Consider the following 13,722-nt stretch of genomic DNA (forward strand, 5'->3'; position numbering starts at 1 on the left):
GAGCCTACGGGTTCGAGACCCGCCTGGGCAACTTGGCGAGACCTCATCTCTACAATAAATCAAAAAATTAGCCGGGCATGGTAGCGCGTGCCTTTAGTTTCAGCTACTTGGAAGGCTGAGGCAGAAGGATCGCCGGAGTCCAGCAGGTCGAGGCTGTGGTGGCCGGGCCCGGCCACTGCACTCCAGTCTGGGCGACAGAGTGAAACTCCAACCCAAAAAAACCCAAAAAACATGAAGTTATACATTTTAGGAAAACTCCCATTAAAAAAGTATATAGCTTAGCTGGGTATGGTGGGCTCACACCTGTAATCCTAGCACTTTGGGAGGCAGAGTCTAGAGGATTGCCTGAGTTCAGGGGTTTGAGACCAGCCTGGGCAACTTAGCAACTTCATCTCTACAATAAACCAAAAAATTAGCTGGGCATGGTGGCACATGCCTGAGGTTCCAGCTACTTGGAAGGCTGAGGCAGAAGGATCACCTGAGCCCAGCAGGTCAAGGCTGCAGTGGCCGTGAGCATGCCACTACACTCCAGCCTAGGTGACAGAGTGAGACTCCTATTCAAAAAAAAAGAAAGTCTATAGCTTAAAGGGATACAAGTTCACTTATGTAGACAGTTTACCTATGTGCAAATTTCAATCCCTCAATAATAATGTATACAAATGAGTACTTTTACTGTTAGAGAAGCATGACTTTCCTACTTAATATAACTACAGTATAATGCTTACAAAGAGAACTGATGCACTTGAATTTAAATGCCTCTACTATGTTTCAACAGAGTATTATCAGTAAAATACTACTTAGCTAGGGTTACATTTAGGATTCACTCTATTTGATTAGAAATAGTTTAGTTAAAGGTGCTTTTCTTAAAAAAAAATTTTTTAAAGGTGCTTTTCTTACTGGGTTAACTGTATTCTGTTTCCAAAGGTGCAATGCCCCGTGGAAAGCATGTGCGATGATCATGGAGCCATCTTCATTAAACTGGCAATCATAAAATCCCAGAGTGTTCCCACCTACTTCACCTACTCGAACCTATACAGTAATAGATAGAAAACAAGTCTCAATCAATAGTCCACGTTCCTCACAGAGGCCACTGACCCACTCATTAAACGTATATGAAGAGTGAACCCAACTTTCTGTTCCATGAATATCCACGTTTTTACCTGTTCTAACCAAACTCCTGACTCTTCATCTGGAGCCCAGAGAATCATGGTTTTATCCATTGAAGCAGACAACAATCTCATTGGCTGCTGTAGAACACCATCTAAAAAATAAAAACGAATTCCTTTAGGTGATCAACAAGCACCATTTTTACAGATTACCATAAAACAACATTGAAACTGCAAGAACATTCACCACAGCATGGTTTGTAATAGCAAAAATCTGCATGTCTACCATTAAAAGAACAGATAAACAAGCTGTAGAATATTCAGACAATGGAATATTACAGTGCAATAAAAACACAAAAATAGAGCTACATGAATCAGCATGGACACATCTCCAAAACATGTTAAGCCAAAGAGGCAAGTTGTAAAAGGATAAACACTGATATCAAGTTTTAATAGCTGTAAAACTATACTGTTTATAGCTATAAGTGTGTAGTAAAAGTATGAAAGTAGGCATGAAAATGATATGCACTGAATTCAGTCCTATAACTGCCTCTAGGGAAGGATGGAGGGAAGGTTGAAGAAAGAAGACACATGGTCTTCGCTATCTGTAACATTCAACTGACTTTTTTTACTGCAGCAATATGGCATAACATAAGGAAGACCTGAATGGTGGCTATATGGGCATTCCTTACTGCTACTCTTGCCTCAGGGAAAAGGCCAGGGAAAGAATGTGAGGCTGTGACTCCCTCAGCTGGGACCCAGCACCAGCCTGAGCATGCCCAGAACTGTCACTCCAGAAATGGAGGTAAAGGGCAGAAGAAAGAAGGGAAAAGAGTTTTACTTTTTCATAAATAACGTATCTCAATATTACCGTTTCGTGTTACCAAGGGCAAAGGTTCCAGTAAAGTTGGCTTGAAAGTCAATCTTTCTAAAATCCTATAAGGACCAAGTGGAAACTCGTAAGAGAAAAAAAAACTAACGGGGGTGTGCTGGTGTCAGCATCATGGTGGGAATAAAACTTTTCCCATGTGTTGGATTTTCATCAGAACTGAGTGTCCAGCATGACAGAAATGTAGCATGCTCTAGCAACTTGAAAATTTCTTAAAGCTGCAATCTCTAATCTCACTCAAAAAAACCCTCTACCTAGTCTGTTCAGCTTAAAATTCTGCTGGATTGAACTGAAATAAGGAATATGTGTGGGTTTCCTACCTTTGTAAAATGAGGGCTGCCAATGAACCGCATTTACCCAGTTTTCATGACCAGCTAGCACAGTCTCCAGAGTAATAGCAAATGCAATTTTCATACCTACAACACAGCAATGAAGGCATGATTTCCTCAAAGCTCTTCTAAAAAGAATATTTTCGGGGAGTGGTGCAAAAAAAGAAAAAAAATAAAAATAAAAAATAAAAAGAATATTTTCATAACCAAGTCAGTTGTGCAATTATGTAAAACAAAACAAAAAAACATGATAGCTGAGATTCAACAAAAGCACATGTATTCTAAATGTTACTAACCTTCACCTATTATTCAAAATTACAGGAGAAAAAGCTCTAAAGACACATTTCTTCTCTACTTGATTCCACATAAATATTAAGAAATTATATTTAAAATGTTCTGGGGCAGCTGCTGATATACTGCAATGAAAAAGCAAAACAAGCAGGGCACGGTGGCTCAGCCTGTAATCCCAGCCTGGGCAACTTGGTGAGATCTCATCTCTACAATAAATCACAAAAACTAGCTGGGCGTGGTGGCGTGCTTCTGTAGTTCTAGCTACTTTGAAGGCCGAGGTGGAAGGATAGCCTAAGCCCAGCAGGTCGAGGCTGCGGTGTCCGTGAGCATGGCCCTGCACTCCAGCGACAAGACTGCAACAAGAGTGAGACTCCAACTCGAAAAAAAAAAGAAAAAAGAAAAACAGACATATCAGCCTCCTTATTATCAAAAAAGAAAAACAGGCATGCCTCCCTCACTTATTATCAGAATGCAGTAGCCTAAAATATAATTTTTTAAAACTCAAGATAAATGCAGAAAGGAAATAAAATCAGCATTTCAACATTTCAAACAAAATAAGTAATGAAAATATCATGAAAAAATTCCTACTTGGGTATATCTAGCTACACATAATGTGCTGGTTACACAGTATAATTTCTTGGTTCTCCCATAAAACTATGTTACCAAAATCTCAACTCTAATGAATTTTATAACCAAGAAAAGTAGTAACAAAGAACAGAATACCTGGATGAACAACGTTCACTGAGAACTTTGTAATTTATATATACAACCAAAATATCTTTTTTTTTTTTTTTTTTTGAGTAGGAGTCTCACTCTGTCACCCAGGCTGGAGTGCAGTGACACACTCATGGCCACTGCAGCCTTCATCTACTGGATTCAGACAATCCTGCCTCAGCCTTTCCAGTAGCTGGAACTACAGGCACACGCACCACCACGCTCCAATTTTTTTTTTTTTTTTTTTTTGAGTTGGAGTCTCACTCTGTCGCCCAGATTGGAGTGCAGTGGCCACTCCTGGCCAGCGCAGCCTCAACCTGCTGGGCTTCGGCGATCCTTCCGCCTCAGGCTTCCAAGTAGCTGGAACTATAGGAGTGTGCTATCACACTCGGCTAATTTTTTGATTTATTGGAGAGATGAGGACTCACCAAGTTGCCCAGGCGGGTCTTGAACCTGCGGGCTCAGGCAATCCACTCACCTCAGCCTCCCAAGGCACGGGATTACAGGCTGAGCCACCGAGCCTGGCTCAAATTTTTTTTTTTTAAATACTTCTTTCAAATGCAACATTCCAACAGGACCTACTGTGCTGGGCCACCATTCTAAATGCCAGACAGTAAGGAAATCAGAATTACATACCCCACTCAAGTAGAGATTTTACTTGTCTCTTATGAACATACTCCAACAAAAAGTACAAATAACACACTATTCCTTTAGATCTTTCTATGCTAAATTTAGTAACATTTTACAAATTGATTTATTGAGAAACAGTAAATTATTTTCAGCAATTTAAAAAATCTTACTAATATGGTTTAGAAGAAAAATGTTTCACATATAAAAAAACAACTCCTCACACAATAACAATAGAAAAATGCAGAGTATCAGTTTCAGAAAGGACGCTGACACTTCTGAAAAACTAACCTTCACGTAAGTGTTTGATGAAATAGACAAACCTACAAGGAGACTTATGCATTGTTCCATCAAATTTTTTCATTATTACTCACCTTCCTTTTCTATGGTGAAAGTATTTTCCTTCAGTCTTATATTATCATCATCCTGAGTTTCTAAAGATGTTAATTTTATACACAGTCTCCATATTCTTATCAGGCAATCTTGTGAACAGCTTGCTAGGAAAAGATCTCTACCTAATTAAAAAATAAACTATTATTTTTAAAACATTATATTCTTAAATTTAGATAAGATTTTCTCTTCTATAATATGTACATGTCTAGATTTCCCAAAAAACTTAGAGTTTGTTTCCTTACCCTTCATTCATTTGACCTTCATTCACCTTTTATAAGAATGATAGATACACATACATTGCTAATAAATGTTTATAACATGTGAAACTCTTACATACAGTCTACTAAGTTCTAAAAAAAGCTTTTCAAGAATGTCTACATGTAGACAAGACAGTATCACCTTTTTAATATATTTTATTTTAAAGATGTGGGGTACAAACAGGATTAGGTAAACAAGTGGGTATCATAAGGTAAAAGCTTGGACCTCCCTTTGGTCCCCACTTTGTCTGGTTTGAGATCAGGTACCCTTACTAATGTTCTCCCCCTCTTTTTTTTGTGTTCTCCCCCTTTTTTTTTGAGTTGGAGTTTCACTCTGTTACACTGCCCAGGTTAGAGTGCAGTGGTACACTCACAGCCACCACAGCCTCAACCTGCTAGGCTCAGGCAATCCTTCTGCCTCAGCCTTCCAAGTAGCTGGAACCACAGGTACGCGCCAACACACTCAGCTAATTTTTTAATTTATTGTAGAAACTGGGTCTTGTCAAGTTACCCAGGCTGGTTTCAAACCCCTGGGCTCAGGCAATCCTCTCACCTCTGCCTCCTAAAGTGCTGGGATTACAGGCATGAGCCACCATGCCCAGCCAGCATCATCATTTTTTTTTTTTCTTGAGTTGGAGTCTCACTCTGTCACCCAAACTGGAGTGCAGTGGCCACTCCCAGCCACCACAGCCTCGACCTGCTGGGCTCCCGCAATCCTTCCACCTCAGCCTTCCAAGAAGCCAGAACTACAGGCACGCGCTACCACGCCTGGCTAATTTTTGATTTACTGTAGAGATGAGGTCTCGCCAAGTTGCCCAGGTGGGTTGCGAACCCGCGGGCTCAGGCAATCCACTCACCTCAGCCTCCCAAAGGTGTGGATTACAGGCTGAGCCACCGAGCCCGGCTTCAGCATCATCTTATAAATGTCAATTTGTTTCACACTCTACCAACTATTTAATAGTTAACCAGAAGGGGTAATTATCTTCTTTTCTAATTAGGACAACAGATAAATGTAACATACAAGGAAAACTTAAAAATTAAAACATAAGGAGCTGCTTTCTTGGAATGTAAACATACTTGTCCCCATCATATGTTCTTCAGCAAAATTTCATACTCACCAAAGGATGCCCATTCCACGCCTCTTATCCAATCCTCATGTCCACAGAGAAAAAGCACTTTCTGAAACTAGTAAGATAACAGAAATCATTGGGCTTGATGGAAGAATTTAATATTTTCATGTATATCACTGACATCAGGTCTCAGCCAGTCCTACTGCATCCCTTTCACTGGAAACACTACCTGATTAGACATAGAGACACTCCTTTAAGATTCTGAATGAAAAAAATCTGGCTCTCCAGGTAAAGATGGCGGAGCGCGGGTACAGCTTTTCGCTGACTACGTTCAGCCCTTGTGGTAAACTTGTCCAGATTGAATATGCTTTGGCTGCTGTAGCTAGAGGAGCCCCTTCAGTGGGAATTAAAGCTGCAAATGGTGTGGTATTAGCAACTGAGAAGAAACAGAAATCCATTCTGTATGACGAGCGAAGTATACACAAAGTGGAACCAATTACCAAGCATATAGGCTTGGTATACAGTGGCATGGGCCCAGATTACAGAGTGCTTGTGCACAGATCTCGAAAACTAGCTCAGCAATACTATCTTGTTTACCAAGAACCCATCCCCACAGCTCAGCTGGTACAGAGGTAGGTTCTGTTATGCAAGAATACACCCAGTCAGGTGGTGTTTGTCCATTTGGAGTTTCCTTACTTATTTGTGGTTGGAATGAGGGACGACCATATTTATTTCAGTCAGATCCTTCTGGAGCTTACTTTGCTTGGAAAGCCACAGCAATGGGAAAGAATTATGTGAATGAGAAAACTTTCCTTGAGAAAAGATATAATGAGGATCTGGAACTTGAAGACGCCATTCATACAGCCATCTTAACCTTAAAGGAAAGCTTTGAAGGGCAAATGACAGAGGATAACATAGAAGTTGGAATCTGCAATAAAGCTGGATTTAGGAGGCTTACTCCAACTGAAGTTAAGGATTACTTGGCTGCCATAGCATAATAATGAAGTGACTGAACAATCTGGAGTTTCAGATAATATATCTACTTAATTATGTTTAATGTATGTTTTGTTCTGCAGACTTTTTTGCATACTTATTTCTACATGGTTTAAATCAACTGATGTTTTTAAAATGACACTTATAAATCATAATAAACTGTTAATCCCCCCCAAAAAAAAAGAGTGAAAAAATCTTGCCCGCCTGGGCAGGTGAGACCTCATCTCTACAACAAAATCAAAAACAAAAAATTAGCCAGGTGTGGAAGCGCCCGCCTGTAATTCCAGCTACTCGGAAGGCTGAGGCGGAAGGATCACTGGAGCCCAGCAGGTCGAGGCTATGGTGGCTGGGAGCGGCCACTGCACTCCAGTCTGGGCGACAGAGTGAGACTCCAACCCAAAAAAAAAAAAAAAAAAGAAAAAGACAAAATTTCATCTGTAATACTTAAATCATTGAGCAATACCAAGTAGCCTCAACTACTTTAAACGTCCATAAGATAAAATGGCATATGCTGTGGATACAATATAGGAAAAAGTTAAATAGATGGACTTTCACAACCATCTTAAACTTTCTTATAGAATGTAAAAAAACAACTATATTCATTATTTAAAAAACAGATCTAGAGTTAACCAATCCTCTTTCTGGAACTTCTTTCCTTTATTTTAATGACTCAAAGTGCAAGTAAAGTTCAGAATGACAAATAAATACTATCGGGGGTGCTTCAGTTGTAGGTATGTTATACTTCATTTAAAATGTTTAAGAAAAAACAAAAACACTATCATGGTATCTACCTTCTCTCTTCCCCACCAGATGACCTATTTTCCAAATAACTCTGGATCTGATGGCCAAGGCAACAGTTACTTTGTGTCCAGAGAGCAGAAAATCATCTAACAGAGTACTGTCAAAAAACAGTTCTTCTATTGGATTATTTTGGTTCAGATTAGAGCATCCCTAAAATTCTATATCTGGAAACAGTCTGCATTAAAATATGTAACTAAGCAGAACATAATTCTAGTCTCTTAATAAGCATCATTAATTACCTGATCATCTTGTTGAGCGAATAAATGAATTCTGCAGTCATCATCACCACATGCTAATACTGGTACTGAGGGAAAAAAGACAGGCTTCACTGTGAGTACTCTATTCTACCATATGTTGAGATGATCAGCTATGCTGACTCTAAGCTGTGGGTAAAGATCCCTGACTTCCATTTCCCACACCACTGCACAAACGATCAAAAGAGCTCAATAAATGTCTATAGGAATAAAAGTGACACTCTAAAATGGTCTAGTCAACTGTTACTTGGCAAATAATGACTACTGAGGGTCCCTTCCTCCATTCTAGGTCATTTCTGATAGAAGAAGCATAGAAAAATAAGCTCAAGGACAAGTAAGGAGCATCTGCACACAACTGAATATTTGGTTAAAAAGTTACGAAAGGTACAACTGTAAAATTCGTTTTCTTTTTTTTTTTTGAGTTGGAGTCTCACTCTGTCGCCCAGGCTGGAGTGCAGAGGCACGCTCACGTCCCCCATAGCCTTAACCTGCTGGGCTTGGGTGATCCTTCTGCCTCAGGCATTCTAAGTAGCTGGATCTACAGGCATCCGCCACCATGCCTGGCTAATTTTTGGTTTATTGTAGAGATGAAGTCTCGCCAAGTTGCCCTGGCTGGTCTCAAGCCCATGGGCTCAGGCAATCCTCTCACCTCAGTTTCCCAAAGTGCTGGGACTATAGGTGTAAATCACCATGCCCAGCTAGTTTTCTTTATAAGATAAAAAAATTAGCCGGGCTCAGTGGCTCAGCCTGTAATCCTTTGGGAGGCTGAGGTGAGTGGACTGCCTGAGCCTGCAGGTTCGAGACCCGCCTGGGCAGCGAGACCTCATCTCTACAATAAATCAAAAAATCAGCCAGGTGTGGTAGCGCATGCCTGTAATTCCGGCTACTTGGTAGGCTGAAGTGGAAGGATCGCCAGAGCCCAGCAGGCGAGGCTGCGGTGGCCGGGAGCGGCCACTGCACTCCAGTCTGGGCGACCAAGTGAGACTCCAACTCAAAAAAAAAAAAAAAAAGATAAAAAAATTAATTCACATTACTAAAGGACAGCCCTAACGACTCTGGAGCAAGATAAATGGGGACTTTATCTAAGGAAACACCTTGCTACCAAGTGTCTTTTCAAAGATTTTCTTACTTTAAATCAACTTTTTAAAAAACCTCTAGGCACTTGGCCTTGATACAGATAGGAAAAAATGAAATTCTGTTATGAAGCCAGAATGCATGCAGCTTCTCCACCCAGGGAACACTTGCACAAAGCGGAAGTACAACATGAAATCTGGTTCTCCACTGCAGAGGGTAAGAGTGGCTGGTCCAGGCCCTGCCTCTCTCCTGCCCTTGAAGCTTCCAGGCCCTGCCTCTCTCTACCCGGTCCTGTCTTCCAGGGAACTGAGGAGACAACGGGACTGATTGACTCACTCTAGCTATCATCTGGGTGGACGATAATCAAAGATAGGTACAGCCAGGCTCGGTGGCTCAGCCTGTAATCCCATGCCTTTGGGAGGTTGAGGTGAGTGGATTGCCTGAGCCTGCGGGTTCGAGACCCGCCTGGGCAGCGAGACCTCATCTCTACAATAAATCAAAAAATCAGCCGGGCATGGTAGCGCATGCCTGTAATTCCGGCTACTTGGAAGGCTGAGGCGGAAGGATCACTGGAGCCCAGCAGGTCGAGGCTGCGGTGGCCGGAAGCGGCCACTGCACTCCAGTCTGGGCGACAGAGTGAGACTCCAGCTCAAAAAAAAAAAAAAGATAGGTACAGATGGATTTCACCGCAGAAAAGAAACTTTTCTGCTTGGAGCATTTACGTGATCTCAGGCAAACTGTCACTGTGCAGGATGTGACAAATTGCTCACATGGTCCATCTTCAATACTTTTGCAACTTACCCCAGACCTTCACCTTCTCAAGAGTTAGATACTCTCCTCAAATTAGATACTACATCCCTCCACAATAGTAGTATCAATCTTGAACATATATCAAGTCACCTAAATTTTTAATAGCTACTGAAATCCTAAGAAGCCTCCCTTAACTTTATGTTCTACTCAGATCATTTGAATATTGTAATGAAAGTATGTTATCCAAAACTCAACTTAGTTCATGCAAACATTTAGATACAAAATTAACACCTAATACATTTCTTTTTGCTTATGATTGTCTCCATATCTGCAAATGGAGATAGCAAATATACTGCTCTTTTAGTATGTACTTAGTAGAATACTCACCATCAGTATTAGGCAGAAAAGATAAGCAGAGAGCCAGAGCGAATCCATTCCCAAAGTTGAAGGTCTGCAGGCATGTTACTAAGAAATAGTAAAAAAACACCATGAACCACCACCTCTGAGCTTATCCATCTAAGGAGGCCAAGCGGCACTGTCACAGCCCTGGGTACCAGGAGGGCCATGAGAGAGGTCACTCCTGAGCCCTCACTGACCATGTGAAGTTAAATGGCTACATGTTAGTAATGTTACAGAGGACAAAATGACTTACATGACAAGGATTAGAAAGAATTTACATCGTCAAACAGTTTGGTATAGAGGAATTTTTTTAAAGTGCAAAAGAAATAAAGATTTAGATTAAAATTATAGCATTTTTAAAGTTGCTTGAAAGTTTTTAAAAATTATATACTTATATATAGCTGTCAGTCATTTGATAATTACTATTTCATTTGTCTGATTATAATGTCTCCAAACCTACCTTCTGAGCCCTTTTTAGACCAGAGTCTAACAGTAGAATCCGAAGCTGAAGAAACTATGAGTGTGCACAACACAGCTTCTGATGCCCTCCTCTGGTGAACAGCATGTACAGCATAAACAGGTCCTTCATGGCCTTGGAGATGCACTGCTTTTAAAAGCTAATCAGAAAGATTGACGGAAGCATTATGATTAAAAAAAAAAAAAGACTGGTCTGTTTCACTTTTATTTAACTGGAATCACAGGATTAAAGGTACCAAAAAAATGCCTGACCCAAAAACAGATCCTCCAAGGTAAAAGAGGAGAATAAAACCTTTCAAGAAGTCTGTCTGATCACGTTAACAACACATAAAATGCATACACACTTTGATTAAGAATCTACTCTGTGGAGATAATAGCACTAGTGTAACAAATATTAAAAGACAAATGAAGAATATTTACCACTCACTGTTTATAATTGTGAAAACTACAATCAACCTAAAACTGTTAATAGGGAACTGACTCAACAAATTACTGTAGACATACTGTAGCCCATAAAAAAGGATAAAGTAGGTAAATATATGCTTATTACCATGGCCAGATGTCCATGACATTGACATTTTCGAACAATATAAGCCAGCTCTGTGCAATGTTCCTCTTTTGGAATTAGTCTGATGTTTCATCATGAATAGATACAGAATATACATTCTGACAGCATTACTACGTAAGTGCTCACATCAGGAGGTATATGATGCCTGTCTGTTCTAGTTTTATTAAAATTTAACTTCATATTTAGTAAAGGTAGTGTCTGCCAGGTTTTTTTCACCATGGACTTTTTTTTTTGCTACTAATAAATGAGTATGCTTTGGGATTGAGTATTCTATTCCCCATCAAACTTTTACCAAGTACTTTTAGCAAAGTACTCACTCATACTTGCTTAAATCAAACATGGCTGCAAATTAGAAAAATAGCAAAGAGAAGCGGGACATCCCATTTGCTAATCAGGTTCCCCTGCTTGCCATGCAAGATTATTCCCTCCAATATCTTATCTATTGATGTTTTGGTCTTTTTTTTTGAGTTGGAATCTCACTCTGTTGTCCAGGCTGTAGTCAGTGGCATGATCATGGCTCACTGTAGCCTCCAACTCCTGGGCTTAGGCGATCCTTCCTGCTCAGCCTTCCAAGTAGCTGGGACTACAAATATGCGATTTTCTGGTTAATTTTTTTTTTCTGCGTCGCTGCTCCCCCTAATTTTTTAATTTTTTTTAACGATGAGGTCTGGCTATGTTTCTTGGGGTGGTCTTGAACTTCTGGACTCAAGCGATTCTCCTGCCTCAGCCTCCCAAAGTGTTGGAATTACAAACATGAGCCACGACGCTTGGCCTTGATTTATTTATTTTTTTAATTTTCAAATGTGTGAGATTTCATCACTTCTTTTGAATAGAGTCTTTTATAAATACCGTTTGCTGCAATAGCAATGTTCCTTAAATGTCTCCTCAGTTGTTTTATCATTAACTTAAGCAGAACTCTGTCACTGAAGAAGGTAAATAATACTTATGTATAAGGGTCTGTGCCCTAATTTCCTTTCATCGTTAACCTTTGATTTCTTTAAAAAAAAAAAAAAAACAACATTTAGGCAAGGTATGGTGGCTCAGGCCTGTAATCCCAGCATCCTGGGAGGCTGAGGCAAGAGGACTGCCAAAGCCCATGGGTACGAGACCAGCCTGGGCAATTTGGCAAAACCTCGTCTCTACAATAAATAAAAAAATTAGCCAGGTGTGGTAGCGCACCTATAGTTCCAGCTACTTGGAAGGCTGAGACAGAAGGATCACCTGAGTCCAGCAGGTTGAGGCTGTAGTGGCCGAGAGCATGCCAGTGCACTCTAGCCTGGGCAACACAGTGAGACTCCAACTCAAAAAGAGAAAAACAACCATTTAAGCCAGACACATAGTATGTGACTGTAGTCGCAGCTACTCAGGAGTCTGAAGCAGGAGAATAGCTTGAGCCCAGGAGGTCAATGCTGTAGAAAGTTTGATCATGCCTATGAGTAGCCACTGCACTCCATCCAGCCTGGGCAATGTAGTGAGACCCCACTTCAAAAAAAAAAAAAATTGCATTGTATATTTATATTAAAACATCATATGTACCCTATAAATACATATATATACCTACTATGCATCCATAAGAATTTTAAATAAAAAACTAAAAAGTTATATATAAATCTAAAAGAACAGCCGGGCTCGGTGACTCAGCCTGTAATCCTGTGCCTTGAGAGGTTGAGGTGGGTGGATTGCCTTAGCCCACGGGTTCAAGACCCGCCTGGGCAACTTGGTGAGACCTCATCTCTACAATAAATCAAAAAATTATCCAGACGTGGTAGCTCATGCCTGTAGCTCCAGCTACTTGGAAGGCTGAGGCGGAAGGATCGCCGGAGCCCAGCAGGTCAAGGCTGCGGTGGCCGGGTGCGGCCACTGCACTCCAGTCTAGGCGACAGAGTGAGACTCCAACTCAAAAAAAAAATTTTTTTTTAAATCTAAAAATCTTTCTTAAATCCTCAGATACAGTATCATCTTTTTTTTCTTTTCTTTTTTTTGAGTTGGAGTCTCACTCTGTCACCCAGTCTGGAGTGCAATGGCACACTCACAGTCACCATAGCCTCAACATGCTAGGCTCAGGTCCTTCTGCTTCAGCCTTCCAAGTAGCTGGAACTACATGCATGCATCACTACGCCCAGCTTTTTGATTTATTGCAGAGATGAGGTGTCACCAAGTTGTCCAGGCTGGTCTTGAACACCTGGGTCTCCCAAAGTGCTAGGATTATATGCGTGAGCCACCCCACCTGGCCCAGTATCATCTTTTTTTTTTGCAGTTATACATATATAACTAGAGATCTGGAATGACGTTCATCAGAAAGTTAACTGCTCAGGTTCTGTATAGTTTTTTCCTTCCGTATACTTTTCTGTATTTATAAACTTCTCTTTTATATGAGTCTGTGTCACGACTCCCTAAAAAATTAAATCTATTGATAATATTCACTTTACATCTTTAAGTGGGGTTATAGTTCAGATAACTTTTTAAAAACACAAATAAAACAGAAGAAACTTCTCAAGTACGCCAGCTTTTAAAAAGTAATACTCAGCCAGGCTCGGTGGCTCAGCCTGTAATCCCGCGCCTTTGGGAGGCTGAGGTGAGTGGACTGTCTGAGTCCGCAGGTTCGAGACCCGCCTGGGCAGCGAGACCTCATCTCTACAATAAATCAAAAAATCAGTCGGGCGTGGTAGCGCATGCCTGTAATTCCGGCTACTCAGAAGGCTGATGCGGAAGGATCGCTGGAGACCAGCA

The 13,722-nt window shown here is 40.7% G+C and overlaps 1 protein-coding gene and 1 pseudogene across 8 annotated transcripts in view; one reads left to right on the forward strand and one right to left on the reverse strand.

The window, feature by feature from the left end:
* Nucleotides 1-13,722, reverse strand: part of ELP2 (elongator acetyltransferase complex subunit 2) — a 46,968-nt gene that overhangs the window by 23,157 nt on the left and 10,089 nt on the right. For 2 of the 7 annotated variants that reach the window (XM_021711127.1, XM_008055508.1), the window contains exons 4-11: nt 10,408-10,564; nt 9,936-10,013; nt 7,710-7,774; nt 5,725-5,791; nt 4,331-4,471; nt 2,316-2,411; nt 1,161-1,261; nt 898-1,029 (exon numbers count right to left, since the gene is read on the reverse strand). In XM_021711127.1, coding sequence (XP_021566802.1) covers nt 898-1,029; nt 1,161-1,261; nt 2,316-2,411; nt 4,331-4,471; nt 5,725-5,791; nt 7,710-7,774; nt 9,936-10,013; nt 10,408-10,564 — 837 coding nt within the window. The remainder of the gene's footprint in view (nt 1-897; nt 1,030-1,160; nt 1,262-2,315; nt 2,412-4,330; nt 4,472-5,724; nt 5,792-7,709; nt 7,775-9,935; nt 10,014-10,407; nt 10,565-13,722) is intronic. The other 5 variants (XM_008055511.1, XM_008055510.1, XM_021711126.1 and 2 more) reach the window with 5 other exon arrangements.
* LOC103257810 lies at nt 5,960-6,839 on the forward strand (annotated as a pseudogene). Its single transcript, XR_504142.2, has one exon. The product of XR_504142.2 is annotated as a proteasome subunit alpha type-2 pseudogene (transcript).

This window comes from Carlito syrichta, unplaced genomic scaffold, assembly GCF_000164805.1.
Source record: "Carlito syrichta isolate Samal-C Ts95f unplaced genomic scaffold, Tarsius_syrichta-2.0.1 Scaffold301868, whole genome shotgun sequence".
In the NCBI taxonomy this organism is placed as follows: Eukaryota; Metazoa; Chordata; class Mammalia; order Primates; family Tarsiidae; genus Carlito; species Carlito syrichta.